Source organism: Solanum dulcamara, chromosome 6 (assembly GCF_947179165.1).
Source record: "Solanum dulcamara chromosome 6, daSolDulc1.2, whole genome shotgun sequence".
In the NCBI taxonomy this organism is placed as follows: Eukaryota; Viridiplantae; Streptophyta; class Magnoliopsida; order Solanales; family Solanaceae; genus Solanum; species Solanum dulcamara.
Window position 1 is genome coordinate 36094970 of NC_077242.1, and position 17720 is coordinate 36112689.

The following is a 17720-nucleotide window of genomic DNA, read 5'->3' on the forward strand; positions in this document are numbered from 1 at the left end:
GATTAAACTCCTACATTTCAGTTCCATATGTTATTTATATACATGCATGATTCATGAAAATGATTGTTTAAAAAAAGGCCATGTTTTATGTGAAGTATGAAGTTTACATGTTCTATGAATTTTCAAAGTATTGTCATGTACATGTTGAGTTGCTAGTCCTCTTTCCATGTCCGTCCTATATTAGTTGAATCTCATTCAAGGACGAATGTTTCCAAGGAGGAGATATTGTAATATTCCTCAAAATACTCATAAGTTCCTTAAGAATGCCTTGGGAATAGGTCACTCGTGTAATGCTTTATTCTTATTCTTTTGGGCAAATTCGAGTCCGAAATGTCGATCAAGGGGTCAAAACCTGCAAAAAAAATGGTCTTAGTGGATTTTTAGGACTCGTGTACCAAAAGATAAATTTTGTCAAAAATTGCACAAAATAGTGAGGTGCGCGGCATCTCCACGTCGCCCACTTGTTCTCATTCAGTGTAATTTTTTTTCGAGTTAAAATCTGGCCAAAATCTCATTTGCTAAAAATTGGCCTATCCAGAAGCAGCTCTGCGTCACGTACCTGGGAAAGAAATTTTGTCGAATTCAGTTTTTAAGTACGGGCACTTTAGACTTTTCCCAAATTGTTAGTTAATGAACCTGAATGTTTTTAGGGCCTAATTCTCCTCTATAAACTACCCTAAACCCTTACTTCTATTCATTCTTCTACAATTCACCTATTCAAATATTTATTTCTCTACAAGAGCTCTCAAGGAATCCATTGCAGACTTCAAAGAAATCCACTCAAGCTTTCCATCAAAACTCTCAAATTCTTCAAAATTCCTTGGTCTTCTCACTCAAGGTATGTGGGTATTGATTCATGAATTCTTTCATCCATGAAGCCCAATCAATTTCTCAAGTTTTCTATTAAATTCAAGTATGAAATTTTATGGGTTTTATGATCTCTATTCTAATTGCATGAATTATGATTATGGGTCTATTTTGATATAAATTTATGGTTATTGTATTAAATTGAAGGATTTTTGCATGAATTCTCCTATATTGATTTCTAAGGTTCATAATGTGAATTATGGGTATTTTTAATTATACTTCCAAATGATATTATCTTTATGAATTATGTATGGGCTGATAGAAAGTATATGATCATGCATGTTTCAAAGTCAATTTTATGATTTTCAAGTCAATTGATCATGCATTCATGTTTTACCCTAAATTTCCAAGTATGAACTATGATTATGTATGTATGATTTGTAATGTGGATGGACAATACCCGCATTCCACTTATGTTATGAAAAATGAGCTACTCTATAATTTCAAACCTATGATCATGCTATGATATATGTCCATTACGATTCTCATGCTATGAATGTATTCCGTAGAATTTGGCTTAGCACCGAATGTGGACTTGAGGTGGGGGCTCAAAATATGGGGTTCTTATATAAAGTCTCTTGTCCCATAACTACGTGCCACCGTAGGATTGCCTTTTTATCCTAGCTAGTGGATCCACATTTAGCATACGTTATGACCCGCCTAGCGGGGTAGAGTCTATCTTGGCAAGTAGATTCTCCTTTTTTCTGATGTAGGGGCAATATCGGAATTCCATATTATAGCTCGCATGGTCTTATTATCGGTTATGGTTCCTATCCCACATATGTATGGTATTTTTTATGTTTTAAATGACTAATCTTATCTTTTACTTTATATGATACTCTTATGATTTATTATGCATTGATCCTTCTCGTGACTACTTATAAATTTTACTACTTCTCCTCTCATGCTACTTAAAATGGTCATTTGCACAAACATGATTTTCTACGCATTGCATTGCCTATATACTTAGTACATTCAAACATACTAATGGATACTTTTTACCTACATTATATCACAATGTAGAGTCGAACGCTCCACCCTCTTTCCGTGACTAGTTGGTGTTCTATTGAAGATTAGTATGGTGAGTCCTCATGCTTCGAGGGCAATCCGAGTCATTTTTTTCTTTATTGTTATTTTAGACTATGGTGATGTTTAAATAATATTCTATATGTGTCATTACTTTCTTTGAGGGTGAGCTAGGAACATGTCCTAGTCCCCGCCTAGGTTGTCATGTAGAGGCATGTTGGCATATTGTGTAAGGAGTCTATGTTTTCTTGATTCTCTCTAGATATTCTTTGTCTCCTTGGACTTTTATGAGTTTCCGCTTATTATTTACATTATGTATGTTTATGATATGCTAAGAAGCTTGGTTGAGGTTTCTTCGGAAATCCTAATTGTCATGTCACATCTAGGCCATAGTTTGGGTCGTGACAGCTCTCATGCCTTAACCATGGAAATTGCTACCTTTTCACTCTAAAACTGGTTTATTCGTAAACCGAAACTTAACCACTCGAGTTCTACAAACAATAGAGGCATAACAAGCATGAAGCCAATCCCTATCAAGAATAACATCGAAGTTAGTCATTATTAACTCTATAAGATCAACTGAGGTGACTTTATGAAAAACTAAGACCGGGCAATTTCTATATACATGTTTTGCTAAAACTGAATCACCAACATGAATATAGATCGAGAAAGGCTCTAACAAGATTTCGGGATCAACATCAAACTTCATAGAAATATAAGAAGTCACAAAATAAAGATTTTCTCCTGAATCTAATAAAGCATAACCATCAAATTAAAAGACTCGTAACATACCAATCACCATATCCGGAGAATCCTCCAAATCATATTGGGTCTGAAGAGCATAGAATCTGTTCTGGTGCTGGCCACCACCAGAACATGATGAGGTACCCTGCTTATTCGGGCAATTCGAAGAAGTAGTCTGAGTCGAGCATCTACCATCTTCACCCTTTCTAGAAAGTGAAGGGCAATCCCTCATCTTGTGCCCCATCCTACTACATCCAAAGCAACCATCTGTACCAGCTTAGTATCTCTCCAAATGACTCTTGCCACACTTCTGGCAAGTGGGAAAAGTCTGACCACTAGGAGCTCCTCCTTGAGGTTTAGGGTTAGATACTGTAACTTTGTTGACCTGCGCATTAGAAGAATTCTGATCGGAGTACTTTGGGCAAAATTGAGAACAACCTCCATTATCGGACCTCAAATGTGAAAAGTCACCACTATCGGTCCAAGCCCTCTTAGACTTTCCATCCCTCTCCTTAAGGTTTTCCTCCCCTATTTTTTCTACATGAGTTATCAATCTTGAGATATCCATCCCTTTGATCACATTGAAGTTCTACATTCTTTGACAAAAAAGTCTGAAATGCAGGAAACAAACTTGCTTATGCAAGATCTAGAATTTGCCACCAAAGTCGGAGCATGTTTGGACAATTGTGTGAACTTCAATGCATACTTTCTCACACTCATGTTGCCTTGACTCAAATTTATGAACTCTTGCACTTTTGCCTCTCTCAACTCAAGGGAAAGAAGTGGTCTAGAAAAGTATCTTTAAACTTGACCCAATCGGAGGGATCATCCACCAAAGCTCTCTCTTTCTTCCATTGGTTAAACCAAACTTGAGCCACTCCCTTCAATTAATAAGCGACTAAATCTTCCTTCTCCACCAGAGTCACACCCATGATATCAACAATCTTTTGAATGCCCTTAATGAACTCTTATGGATCCTCGTCCACCTTTGAACCATGAAATTTCAGAGAATTCATTCTTGTGAAGTCATGAACGTTTATAACTGTCGTACTCATATTTGGGTTTATGAGATCTACAACTTCTGGGTTTGCTTGTGCCGCTATAGCTTGGGCAGCACTTGAAAAGAGACCCTAAATTCGGCATGAAAGACTTGCTCAGTCAAGTCAATCGGAGTTTGAGGTGCTTGATGCTCCTCATCTTCATTCACATCCTTCACAATGGATCTTTTCGTGGAGGTCTGAAGGTTGTCATCGAAAGGTCACGTTCTCTCATAAGAATGTCATGTTCTATCACTTTAAGATGATGATAACCTAATCAAATATCAATTTTTGAAAAGTAGCTAGCACCTTGAAGTTGATCGTTCCTAAATAGGAGAAAAAAATTTAGCCCAACCCCACTTAATTCAAGGGTTGGGTTGGGCCGACCTCACGAGCCAAGCCCATTTTGTCAGTTCCACGTATAGAGCAACAATATTATTCCTAAGAATGAGAAGTGTACAGAGAAGAAGATCGAGAAAGTGACCTGGGCAGAGAAGACGACAGAGAGACTTAAAATTTGTAGCGGAGAAGACGATGGAGGGAGACACAAAAATTTGGGGAGCAAGAATTGCGAGGGAGACAAAAGAATTTTAAAATTTGAAATATGATCGTGCTTGAGTGAATTAAGGAGAAAAATCAATAAAAAGATTATAAAGAGAGAGAAAGTTACTTTATACAATTGGGGAAACCGAAAATATGGTAATGAATTTTGGATATACAAAATCGAAAGTGGCCCCATGTAAATAGTGTTAAATATTAATGGAAAGCAGTAATATTTTCTGACTATAACAATATTAAATAATTAAGCAGTATTTATTTGTTTTTTACCATTAATTAAACGAGGAAGAAGATAGAGGAGGTGAATTAAGTTTAGTGCGAAAAAGGAGAATAGGTCTTTGACAACTTGGTGTGCGGGTCCAATAGCTGTCCATTTGTCAATCATAAGTATGACTTGATATGCCTCATCCATAATTTTAAAAAAATGAGATAATTTAAGAGATCTCCTTTTTAAGTGTGGTCTCATTTCACTGACCTCCCATATGGTTTTTGACATTACAGTTACCTTCTTTATTTTGATTTTTTTTAATCAAAATTATAATTTTTTTATTAATGATATAAAAAGTTGTAACCTGACAAATTTGCCCCTTCTAATGTATTTTTTAGCTTAATTAAATTTATAAATAAGGAGATTGTAAGCCAAAGAAAATTTCACAATGAATTCAAATCGGCCTCTTAAAAAGAAAAAAAAATAATAGGCGTCTCCCATCTCCACCGTACTCACAAAAATGATAATTGTAGCATTGTTTATTGTAAATTTGTTTCTGCTATGAACGAGCCATTATTACTTCCCATTTGTTCCTCAGAGATACAATGTCACCGAAACTCAATAAATGTTATGATTTCTAGCATTAGTTTTCTTGCAACAAAAAAAATCTTCAAAATTTGAACGCCCCCAATACCAATTTACCATGTATCAAGTTTTGTTGATGTAGAACCTCCAAAATCCGAACACGCCTAACACTAAGTTACCATGTAATTTGATTTAGTTGATGTATAAATGCAAATGTGCCCCTTGTTGAGCAGTCATTCCGTCTTCCCCAAAAGATTCTGCATCAAGCATCGACAAATAAAATGTTTTATCCTATAATTGTTTTTCGTATATGTGGGTATTGCAAAGATCCGCAGATGCTTTCAACAATTTCTATTGATTTAGACTTCAATTACTTCAATCTCCTGGTTTATTATAAAATCAATGAAAATATACCTTAGAAAGGGTAAATTAGTCCGATTACAACTTTTTGTATCAATAATAAATAGATTAAAAGTTTTGTTAAAAAATAAATAAATTAAGGGAGGTAAGTGTAATATCATAAAAGAGGTTAGTGAAACGAGGCCGAATCTGAAGGGAGGTTTCTAAAATTATCTCCTAAAATTTGGGCTAGTTTCAAATATATATATAATAAAGTAATTAGCTTACAATAAATATATTCATGTTTTATTAACATAAAAATAATTGACAAAAGTTGTAGCAAATATACACTTACTATACAACATAACTTGCAAAGGTCATAAAAAAATATTCACCGACTATACAATATAGTTTATATATATAAATGAGCTATATACTAACTATACATTATAATACACTCAAAAAGTTGAATATAGACTAACTATATGACTATTCAATTTCGATCTAACTCGAAATCACCTCTAAATAGTCCCAAGTTTTAAATATAAAATTCTCTTGATGTTTTGATCTTTTGATATATAATTCGCTTGAAATACTCGTTTGGAGTACATTAAATTATAAAAAAGTAGAAGGAGAGGAAGAAGAAAAAAGGACGAAGCAGGAGCAGAAGAAAAAGAAGACAGAGAAGAAGAAAAGGAGGAGGAAGCAGAAGAAAAAGAAAACGAAGAAGATGATGCATCTAAGAAAAAGAAAACAAAGACGTAACGGCCATATTTTTTTGGAAAAATTAGGGCTGAATGGCCAGTTTAGGCAAATTACAAAAATTGAGCTAAAAAGATCGTAAATAAACCTTATGGGCTGACATTTTGCATAATATGTCTTAAAAAATTTCTACAAAGTTGTATAACTAAAACATATATTGCATCCTTCTAAATAAAGTTGTAATTCAATGATTTTACTGCAGAAACCTTGTTTCTCATCAAGACTGTGGTGCACGTGCAGCATCTGGTTGCTTTGACAAAACTCTACAAAGCTGATCAAGCTTCGAAATTGCAATTGAAGAAATCATATCTAGATTGACTACATTTACATAACTATATCAGCAAGAAATGTACAAATTTAAGATCAACTCAGCATTTAAACAGCTAATAACTTCAACCCCTCAGCTTCTTAAAACCCTTTTTCAACTCCTCTATTGAATTATTAATTACAGATTATATAAGTGGCACAGGGCAGTCCTGTGCACAAATCATCCTGCGTTAGCAAGGTCTAGGGAAGGGCCGCACCCCGAGGGGTGTGATGTACAAAACCTTACCCTTATGCAAGCAACATTAGCGACTGCTTCCACAGCTCGAACCCATGAGCTATAGGTCACACGGAGACAGCTTTACAGATTATATAAGTCAAGTTCCTAAATCACCGAACTGAATATGTACTAGTGCTATAGCATGAAGTCAATCAACAAATCATCGATAAATGCAGCTAAAAGATACTTCTCAATGTCAGTCACCACTTGTTCAACTTCATGGTTAGTTAATCCAGTTCTCCAAGCCAGATCCCATGCACTGCCGACCACCGCCTTGCACCACAGATCTCTTTCTAGCAGTGGATAAAGAGCATCTGCTGAAAGGTTATTGCCAGCAACCTTATTGTAACTTCGCAAAACTTCAATCCCATCACAAATTTCATTCACTAACTTGTCAAAGGATACATAAAATTTTCTCATCTTAATGGCCTTCAGTGATAACGGATCAACTGCCAGTGCACATTGGGACCTTTTATTTTCTAACAACTCATTTGCACAATCAAGTAAGAGTGCGCTATCAGCAATTTCATGATCTACACTAGTTGTCTGCCATACAGTTGGTTCCCACACATCTGTCTCAAAAAGCTCCTCTGACTGACAGAGGAACGATTCACTGCTCAACAGTAAATACCTTGTAGTGGCTCCGGAGTTGAAGTTTTCATTCTCAGTGAAGTCTAGATTGACGTTACAGTTAATGTGCTCCACTAATTTGATGTCACCGAGACAATGGATTGATGGAACGCTAGATTCACAAGGGAAACTTTCACCATCGAAAGTATTATCTGCAATCGAAGAAGTAATATTTTAGAATATTTTCACAATGACAACTGATAAATCTCCTTGGATCAACCACAAGTCGTGTGCGGAATCTATTTCCTCTAAGATAACTAAAGGGCCATTGGAGCTTGAGTGATGACTATTAGTAGCTACTTACATGTATAACAGCTTCTATCATGGTTCTTAAGGGATTGATGAAGAAAGAGGCAGATCTGCACAAGCTTTTCCTGAGGAAGTACAATTATTATAACACTGTGTGGCTTCAAAAGGTTGAAGTGCATTAGACCACTTCAATTACTTCTAGAAGGTTATTTCAACACTTGTTCTCTAAGAGTCTAGCTAGTAGATTGTATCTCATTACAGATTTGGAACTTCCACGCAGAGACAGTAATTGAGTTATCAAGATATAATATTCGTAAGTCTTACTAGAAAACAACTTCTTATAGCTTCACAAGAATATTGGAACATCTTCCTCATTGTCAACTGCACATATACGTAAAGATTTTATAGAAGCTTTTGAGTCCACCACATCTTTCATTTAATGTTTTGGTTATACAAAGCTGCTGCGGTGTCTACTAAACTACTATGATATTTGGTCTCCTCGATATGGAGATAATATCATTCTTGTTTGTTGAACAATGTCTAGCATATATATCTAATCACATTGCAACACTCAAGTCTATAGTTACTTGACAAGTCTATGTACGATGAATAACTAAAAATTTGTTTCTAAAGTTACCAGAACGATTGCATGAAACTGGCAAAATAATGAAATAAGTGCCTTACCGGTGACAAGATTCTCAAAGATATCAGCCACTTTTCCTAACTGAAGCTCTTCTGGGGATGTAACTTCAGTTATGGCTACATCGGAGTCTTTATCTACTGCCTGCACCATTTCTATACTTTCATCCTTGTGTTCCATGTTGTCAACCTGTATCAATAAATTCCATTAGCCTGGGACAATACTAAAGAAATCCTCCATAGTTAATTCCACATGAGGACCAACATCTACAGAATAGTGTCCCCTAAACATGTGTTAAAGAAGGGAAATTGGATAATGAATAATAATATGAGAGATGAGAAACATAGCTTCCAGAAGAAAGATGGTTAAAACTCAAAAATATAAGTTATAACTATGTACTCACCGTAGCAACGGGGGTACTCTTAATGGACTTGTCAGCTTTAACATTCTTCTTCCTCTTAATGGAGTTATGAGATGCAGTGGTTGTGATGCCCTTAGTATCATATATAGTACTTTTTGCTTGTGCAGCCAATGGCTTTCGCTCTGGTTTTCTCACTTTCACAGCGCTCATCTTGCTTTGGTCCTGAAATAATTTAGCATGGTCCTCGATTTTGGCATTTTTCATTTCTTTAGAGTTTCTGATAGCAGGAGCTACTCGTTGAGCCCCGACCTCTCTTTTTCCAATTGCTTCTTTCTTTTGTTGCCGGGTCTTTCCAGGAGAAGAAGCTCTAGTCCTTGTATTAGGCTGTTTTTCCTGAATCAAAACTTCAACAGTCTTTGAATTTGCAGGTGCTTCACCACTATACTTGCCAGGAGAAGAAGCTTTGATCTTTGTATTAGGATGTTTTTCTTGAAGAAGAACTTTATGTGTCTTTGAGTTTGCAGGTGCTTCACCAAGATCCTTGCCAGGAGAAGAAGCTCTAATCTTTGTATTAGGCTGTTTTTCTTGACTCAGAACATCAAAATTCTTTGATTTTTTAGTTGCTTCACCACGATACATTCCAGGAGAAGAAGCTATAATCTTTGTTTTAGGCTGTTTCCCTTCAATCAGAACTTGAAGAGTCTTTGATTTTGCAGGTGCTTCACCATGATCCTTGCGCCCTTTTTCTTTGCTGAATCTATTATTTTGATCTTTTCCTGCCTGCAATTTCCTGTATATGGTGAAATTCAAAGCTCCCTTCTGATCATCAGGTGAACTTTCTTTTTTTGAATCCCATTTCCCAATTGTATTTCTAGAGCCTGATGGATTTTCTTCATGGTTACAGGGAGGAAACATTTCACCCTGTGAATATAGAGGTTTCATGATCACAATGGGTGGAAAATCAACAAACTTATTTAACAAACCTGAAAGACTAGATTCAGGAAAAGATTTATCCGTAGCCTTGCTTCTCAAAAGCCCCTTAAAATGCATGGTTTCAATTATTTCATCCAATGTTCTTCTTTTTGGATCCACCTGGTGACTGATGAATATTGGCTTCTTTGCTTTTGGCAAATCTATTTCAAATATAGGTCTGCTCTGCTTGACAACTTTGTCGTTCTCAAAGTGCTTCTGGGTAGTTTGATGCTGGGGCTCTCTAGGAATCTCTTCAAGTCCCATCAGTCTGGCAATTAAATTTGGCCAGTCTGGCTTCTCCTGCTGAACCTGCGGCGGGGAAGAATCAAAAGCGGTAACTTCTTGGGATTGAATTATGGAGGACTGGCTTGAACTTGTGAATGGGACATCCGATGATATAATCATTTTCCTTCTACCAACACACGCCTTTTCAAAGGACGGCTCACTTGAGCTAGTGAATCTGGTGAAGGGGAGATGATCTGGAGATAATTCCACTTTGCTTGTTTCAAACCGAGACTTTTCTGAAGCAAAACTTGGTGGCAACAGATTTTGTTTAGCAAAGTTGTCTCTTATCACTTCCCTAAGCTCATCAAAACAATCCAGGGAAGCCCCATCAACAGAAAATCTTGGTTTCTGAAACTCACGCCTGTTTAACCTGTGTTCTGAAATCCTTTCAGACTTGGTTCTTTGAATGGATATTCCATCAAGTTCAGGCTTATCTTTCTGGTTCTTCTTCAACTTTGCCATATGTTTAGAAGCTTCTTGCAGCTTTCCTAGCATCACTAGTGATTCCTGTAAATCAAGGGCTCCTTTCAACAAATCTTTTGAGATATCATTGGAATGCCTTTCAAAGGTCATACCCTTGGACCATGAGTCTATCACTTGGTTCAGCTTTTGAGCTTCTCTGGACACCTCCATTAGCTGGACGGAAGATAACTGATCATCTGCCGTTCCTTTGTAAACTGTTTCTCTCCTTTCTACCTTGTCTGATGAACAAGACACATTCAAATGGTTGCATCTTCTTTGTTTTACAACATTTTTTTCCATTTGTGGATTGTCAATCTTAGATTTTCTGATTGTCTTACATTCCACAACACCTTTGGGATCATCACATGTGACAAAGGATCTGTACACAGCTGATCTTAGACTGTCTGGAGGCATGTCAAAATTTTCAGCTAGCGACTAAAAATCTGGAAAAAAGACAGTGATTAGAATTTACCGAATGTAGTCACATAAACTAGTAAATCTTGATGTAGACAGGCAGACGCACGTCTTTGTTAGCTTCAAGTCACTGAAGACAGAAGAAAATATTTTTAAAAAAAAAGTAGTTGCCGTCTATGACTAGACAAATATCAGATGTTTGTAAAGTCATTTCCTTTTTGAAATATATTCAGATCAGAAACATTGTTCATTATTCCATAAATTAAAGAATACAAGCTGCAAGTAGGGGATCTTGCTTCACATTTCAATGACAAATCTACAAGAAACTCTCGTGTGAGAAAAAGAATTTTGATCCAAATGTTGTGGTACCTGGTTTGTTGCCTCTTGGAGGTAAAGGAAAATGACCCTTTGATCAAAACTTGATTCTTAAACCTCTCTCAATCCAAGTGCAAATGGAGGTAAAAGGAACAGACATGTATAAACAAATCACGAACACAATAACTGCTCCTCTTCCCTTATCTTAGTTAGGTCATATAAAGAATGAAGCCAGATCCCACATTCAAATTAGCTGGAGTTTCTACAATATAATGGCAATTACTTTAATCAATAAACAAAGATTCCAAGGTCCCTTTATATGGGAGGAAGTTTTCCCCTCTTTGAAATTAAAGATTGAATTAGGAAAAGGGGAAGAGAGATTTAAATGTGGTAGTTGAAGAAAGATGGTGTATACATACATGTGAGTTAAGAAAAAGAAGTGGAGAGGTGAAGGGCGTTGGATCACAGACCTTGGAAAGACACCTACGCTACACTACACTACACTGCGTCTGTGCAGTTACTAACAAAGAGAAAGTGCCCGTGAATTTATTAAATTGGCTCCTTCCTCGTGCTTGCAACACATTATCCTGTGCTAGCAACTATTTTTGTTTTTCTTGAGGACGATTCTGTGCCCCAATTATTTATTTACTTTTTCAAAACCATTCTTTTGTTACCCTCTTGAGATTAGAGTTATACAACCTCCATTCCATATGAAATAGACACTTTCAATTTTATACGATGTTTAAATAATCATTAATATATTAGGAGATTTTATTATTTTGTTATTTATTTATATCAATGCAATATACATATAATGTAGAAATAGATAGTATTGAGAATTGTTTACATTCAAAAAATCATATTAATTTTAAGGGTAAAATAGAAAAAAATTAATTAATTTTATGTTAATTTAGTAAGTGATCAAATAATATGAGACCAACATTTTTAATAAAATTCTCATCTAATATGGAACGGAGGTAATACTATTCAGTAATTCTCATTTTCCTTTTTTTTTGCTTAACTTTTCGGTAGTCCCAAATATTACCTATTCAGTAATTCTAATTTTCCTTTTTTTTTTGCTTAACTTTTCGGTAGTCCCAAACATATTCACCCCATTAGTTTGTATTCACACTGAATAGACATATTGAGGAGATAAATAACTAAACTAAGAAATTTTAAATTCTCAATCTTCAAATATCTGATCATAAATGATGAAAATGAGGAATCTCAATTATCTCACGATAATGTCTATCTGATCATAAATGGTGAAAATCAAGAATCTCAATTATCTCACGATAACGTCGGTATAAAGCTCATCACTATAATGCAAGCAATTTTTTTGGAAATAAAATTGTTTGCAAAAAAATTTAAATAAAAAATAATAATAAATCATAAATAAATAAAATTTGAAGAAACATAACTTCATTGATAAAAGATACGGGTACAAATCTGTTTATCTCTTGATTCTTCTTTCCTTAGATTTTCTCTATGATTTGAGGACCGTTAGTAGCGTATTTCTCGAAATAGGATAATTTCGATTTGATCTCCATTGTTATTCGAGGGTTGTTAGTGGCGTATTTCTCGAACTACCCAGATGATTTGAACTCGTTCACCGTAAAAGAATTTGTGGATCTTCTTGAAGTATTTGATTATCAAGAAGAATCTGACATATTTTGATCTCTTTATGAATATTTCATGAATTTGTGAAATTTTTTAGATTACTTCTTTGAGAAAAACAATATATGATGTCTTCATAATCTCTTTATGAATACCCCAAGAATTTATGGGATATTTAAGATGCCAATATAATACTCTTTATATAGGCAAGATTTAGGATATAGGGTAGAGTAGCCTTCGAGAAATCCTAACTGAAATAGGACTCGTCTTGTAAAGTCCTATAAAATTTTTAATGTTTACAAATGCCCCCAACTTTATTGCTTGTTGGAGTGTAAACTTGATGAAGCTCAAAGACGAGGCTTGAAGTACTCATTCTTCTACCTTTCAGATTTTGTGACTTCAGATTTGTATATTTAATTTGTGAGACAATAGATGAATGACAGATTTGGTCCCACTAGGCGTGCCAATTTGTTTATTTCATAATATGATCCACTTTATTAAGCACAATATCATCTCATCCTAGAGGCCCATTTGTGAGTGTCATGTGTCAAATGACATGGCATGCCAAGTCAAATAAAGAAGCCAATAGGATCATGCCATGTGTCAAAAGCCTATTAGCTAAAACTCATTATGTCATGTCACTTAAATTTGATTGGTCGGAGGAAAGTCTGTTCTTATTATAACTTCTCTATTCCACAACTATAGATAGGGGTCCTCATAATTCAAAAATCACATCAGAATTCTAACAAGAAGCCAGAGAGAGCTCGTGGTTCAAACGCACAGATTTTCTCTACAAGCTATAAGTCCGAGAATTCAAGATCACGTTTATCAAGTTCAAGAACAACTCAAGACCAAGACCACAAGTTTAAAGAACAAGCCCAAAAGCCCTTGAATTCAAGTACAAGTCCAGATTAAGTTTAAGAACAAGTGAAGATCAAGATCATCAAGTTCAAGAACAAGTGAAGATCAAGTTCATCAAATTCACAAATCAAGATCAAGACTAAAAGTCCTTGAATTCAAGTACAAGTCAAGATCAAAGTCATCAAGTTCAACAATATTCAAGAACAAGCTTATAAGCCCTTGAATTTATATTCAAAAAGACGAGTCGGAGGATTCATAGAGATTATAACACTCATATTTTGAAATAAAATACTACGATTGTTGTGATATTTTCCAGTCTTGATTATTATTTTTCTTGACGCAAATTTTATTGTCTACAAATTCTAATTAATCTTTGGATTTTAGAGATTGTAGCGTGCTTCTCTTTCTCTCTTTTCTTGTATTAGTACTCTTATGGCCCTGTTTGGACATGATGTGAAATTAGATTGATTTGAAATTAAAATTTTGTTTGGATTTATAATTTAGATTTTTTAAGTTGTATTTAATCTCATAAACATAAAAAAAAAATCATAAGTTATGAGAACCATCAAAGTTTCCTCAATTATTATACACAATCTTACAAAAAATGAGCAAATCATAGTTCATAAACAAGATAATACAATATGCTAAGACGTTGCATCAATAATTAATAAATGTTTATAATTCCTAATTTTCAAATAAGCTTAATCTTGAAAGATGCAATAGTTAACGATAGTAATAATTAACTATTCTTTAATATAATGATCAGTTCACATAGTATATGCAATCTCTTGAAGAAATACATTTTTTGTTATAAAATTTAAAATAATGAATTATCTTTGCAAAATATAATTTTAAAGGTCAAATTTTACATTTTACAAAAATCTAGAATCCTAATTTTCACTTTTTGGATGGTTTGGAATTTAAACATGATCTCAAATTATATGTTCAAACACTAATATGAAATTATAATTTTAAATCACATGGCCAAACGAATAAGATAAAAGATGGAATGATTGATAATTGTGAACAGTCAAAAGCTTATTCAACTCTATTTTATTGTCATTTTCTTTGGTACTCTTCGTTCAATTTCCACCGACATGCATGTAAGAGTCGGATTCAATTCTATTTACTTTTATCTGTTCATTATATTAAAAATATATATTATTTATATTTATCACTTAGTATCATATTAAGAAGAAAATATTTTTTATATATGTTTATTTTCAGCATTAATCTTTTTTTTTTCAAATCATTTATCAAAACTAAAATTATATATCAACTAATATAAATATTATGATAGAAATATTTATATTAATCATTGTTTTTTAAGAAAAATGCAAAGTTCAAAATTAATGAGTGAAAGTGAACGAAATTATTGTTATTAATTTTGTAGCTGCTTAATTAATATCAAAGAAGAAAGCATATGAAGAATTATCAGATTAACGTGTTTGGCCAAACATAAAATATATTGAAATCAATACAAACTAGGTAGAGCATGATGTAATCGCAGTTAATTTCATACTTCATAAGAAGTACAAGGGACGGGCTGGGGACTGGAGAGGATAACAACAATAACATATTTTGTATAATTTTATAAGTGAAGTCTTGAAATGATGGGTGTGTATGCATATTTTACTCTTAACTTGTGCAAGTAGAGACCTAGTGGCGGAGCCACATATATTTACATTACTTCATCAGAAAATTATAATGTATAGATATGTATTTTCTTTTTTATATATATATTACATATTGACATTCTTTGACTTTTATATAATTTTACTTTTTTTTATATTTTGACACTCGTTAATTAAAATACAGAATCGGTCCTCGACTTAGAAGAAACATTATAAAAGTGACTCAACGACGATTTATTGTCACACCAAATATGCGGAATTATTTGAACTTGTTACCATTTGAATTGCTGTACTATGTGGACTTGTTTAATGTAAACGCAACAGTTCCTTAGGTGGCCAAGCTATAAATGATTTAAATGAAGAAAGAAGGAAAAATGAAATACTAGACACGACACTAGTGGAAATTCCTTCAACTCCAACGTGGCTTGATAGAAAAAGAACCATTTACATTTATTCGGGCTTCCCAGTTTTCTCTACATGAGGCGTTGTTACAGGTGAATGATATATTTACTATTTAGTATAATAACTATAAGAGAACAACCATTTAGCTTAACGGACAAGATTCCAAGCAAACTCAGCAAAATTCCTAACCGTTTTCCTGTCATAAAGTAGTACGGAAATTCCAACTAAATTCTTAGAAAATCTATTTTGAGAATTTATATTTTATCTTAATTAGCTTGGACTATATCAACTATTTACCAAGCGTAAGCGATTAAGTTTTGTTCCTGAAAAATGACAATCAAAAAAGGAAAATAGCGACAAACAATGATATTTATATTCGAATATGTGCGAAGGTTACAATCTTTATAAAATCTTAATAAAAAAAGATGTTATCCCCTGATACTCCTCTTCGCGATTATCAATTCAAGAGTCTTACTTTGTTCTTGATTTGATGAAATACTTGCGGCTCAACACTTGAAGATGAAGATTTCTTTGTATGTGGAAGACTTGTGAATCACCTTTGAAGAGCAGAGCTTTCTATGTATTTCTGTTCTTGTTCTTTCTTTTTCTCTTTCTTTCTGATATTATGTAGACCCCTTTATATAGGTGTGGGTTTTGGGGGTATTTTGGTCTTCAAGTAATTTTAGAAGACCTTGGGTTTGAAGAGCATGAGTTGGGCTCGTCTTGTTAGCTTAATAGACTGACCCAAATATAATTTAGACTTTATTTAAGTCATATAATTTTAACTTAAATATTGATCCAACCTTTTTAACCAATAATTTGACTTGATCAATATATCATGAATTTAAGGACTAATCCAAAATTTAATATGGATTTATCAATAAAATTTTACTGTCTACAAATGCCCCTTGCTTCGAGGCTTGTTGGGGGTACTCGACTTGTCGAACCTTCAAAGACAAGGCTTGAAGTATTGTTAAGTAAACGTTTTTTCGTAGGAAGCTTTTCAAAACTTCCATATGTGAGTCCAATGGAAATTTTCCATAATTTGGTCCAATAGAAACTCGTCATAATTTAGTTCTAACTGTAGTTTTTCCATAATTTGTAGGAACAATTTTTTTTTCTTCAAAATTTTCTATATTTGAATTCGATGGAATTTTCCATAATTTTATATTCCTATGGAATTTTCCATAACTTGATTCCTATGGAAACTTACCATAAGTTGGTTCCTAGAAAAATTTACCATTACATGGTTTCAACTATGGTTTTTTCATATTTTGTAGGAACAAAAGTTATGAACTTTCGATATCTATAAATACCCATGCTCGTACGGTGGTTGATTGTTAATTTGCGCCATCGTCAAGCTCAATCGAATGCATCTCCATCAAGCAGTGTTTGTTTTTAATTTTTGTCACTTTTTTTTAACTCAGCACACCTGCGGTAGAAAATTCATATCTTATTGTAGAAATGTTGAAATCATGATCCATTTAATTTTTCGGAAACTACACTCACAGATCTACAACATATCTGAAAATCCAAGCCAAATTCCTTATCAGTTGATGGGAATTAATTTTTTGAAATTTCTTATCAAATTTATCTTTTTTTTGTTCACAGCTTTATGCAGTCTCACCAAAACGTTCATATCTTGGTGTAGGAGCATCCGAATGATGAGCGACTTGATTTTATAGAAACTAGACTTGAACGCGTACAACATATCCAAAAATCAAGGTAAAATATCTCATGAGTTTACCGAAATCAAATTTTGAATTTAGTCTTTAGATCTGACAAATTTATTTCCAGATATGTGGAGTCTTATCGAAACATCTGTATCTTGGTGTAGGAGCATCTGAATGGTAAGAGACTTGATTATATAGAAACCAGACTTCAAACTCTACAACATCTACAACATATCCAAAGATCAAAGACAAATTCCTTATCAAAAGACTGAAATTAATTTTTTAAAGTTAGCGATACAATCGACTTTGGTATGACTTTGGACAACATTCATGAGTTCACTTCTCTGCATCTTTGCCGAAGAGCCGCATATTGATTTATGTATTGATTGAGACTTATGTCATCCCCTATGTGGAGATAAAACACAAAAGTTTTTAAGAAAATAGGACTATATTCATCATGACAAGAGTGGAGTACATGACAAAAATTTTACCATGCCGATTTGAAGTTTCGTGCTATTGGCACTGTGAGACACAT

The 17720-nt window shown here is 34.0% G+C and overlaps 1 protein-coding gene across 1 annotated transcript; it reads right to left on the reverse strand.

Annotated features, from left to right (window-relative positions):
* Window positions 1-6263: 6263 nt before the first annotated feature.
* On the reverse strand, window positions 6264-11594 carry LOC129893467 (uncharacterized). The gene is made up of 4 exons (XM_055969004.1): window positions 11053-11594; window positions 8593-10712; window positions 8234-8378; window positions 6264-7452 (listed from the first exon to the last, which is right to left on the reverse strand). The coding sequence occupies exons 2-4, from the start codon at window positions 10681-10683 to the stop codon at window positions 6806-6808; spliced, it is 2883 nt and encodes a 960-aa protein (XP_055824979.1). The 5' UTR covers window positions 10684-10712; window positions 11053-11594; the 3' UTR covers window positions 6264-6805.
* Between the last annotated feature and the right edge of the window lie 6126 nt (window positions 11595-17720).

What these genes read in the sequence shown, in the direction of transcription:
- LOC129893467 (XM_055969004.1), bottom strand. Translation starts at nt 10,683, where the DNA reads ATGCCTCCAGACAGTCTAAGATCAGCTGTGTACAGATCCTTTGTCACA. An exon ending in AGAGTACCCCCGTTGCTACG is followed by an intron (nt 8,379 to 8,592) that starts GTGAGTACATAG and finishes TTATTGATACAG; the next exon opens with GTTGACAACATGGAACACAA. An exon ending in CTTTGAGAATCTTGTCACCG is followed by an intron (nt 7,453 to 8,233) that starts GTAAGGCACTTA and finishes CTTCGATTGCAG; the next exon opens with ATAATACTTTCGATGGTGAA.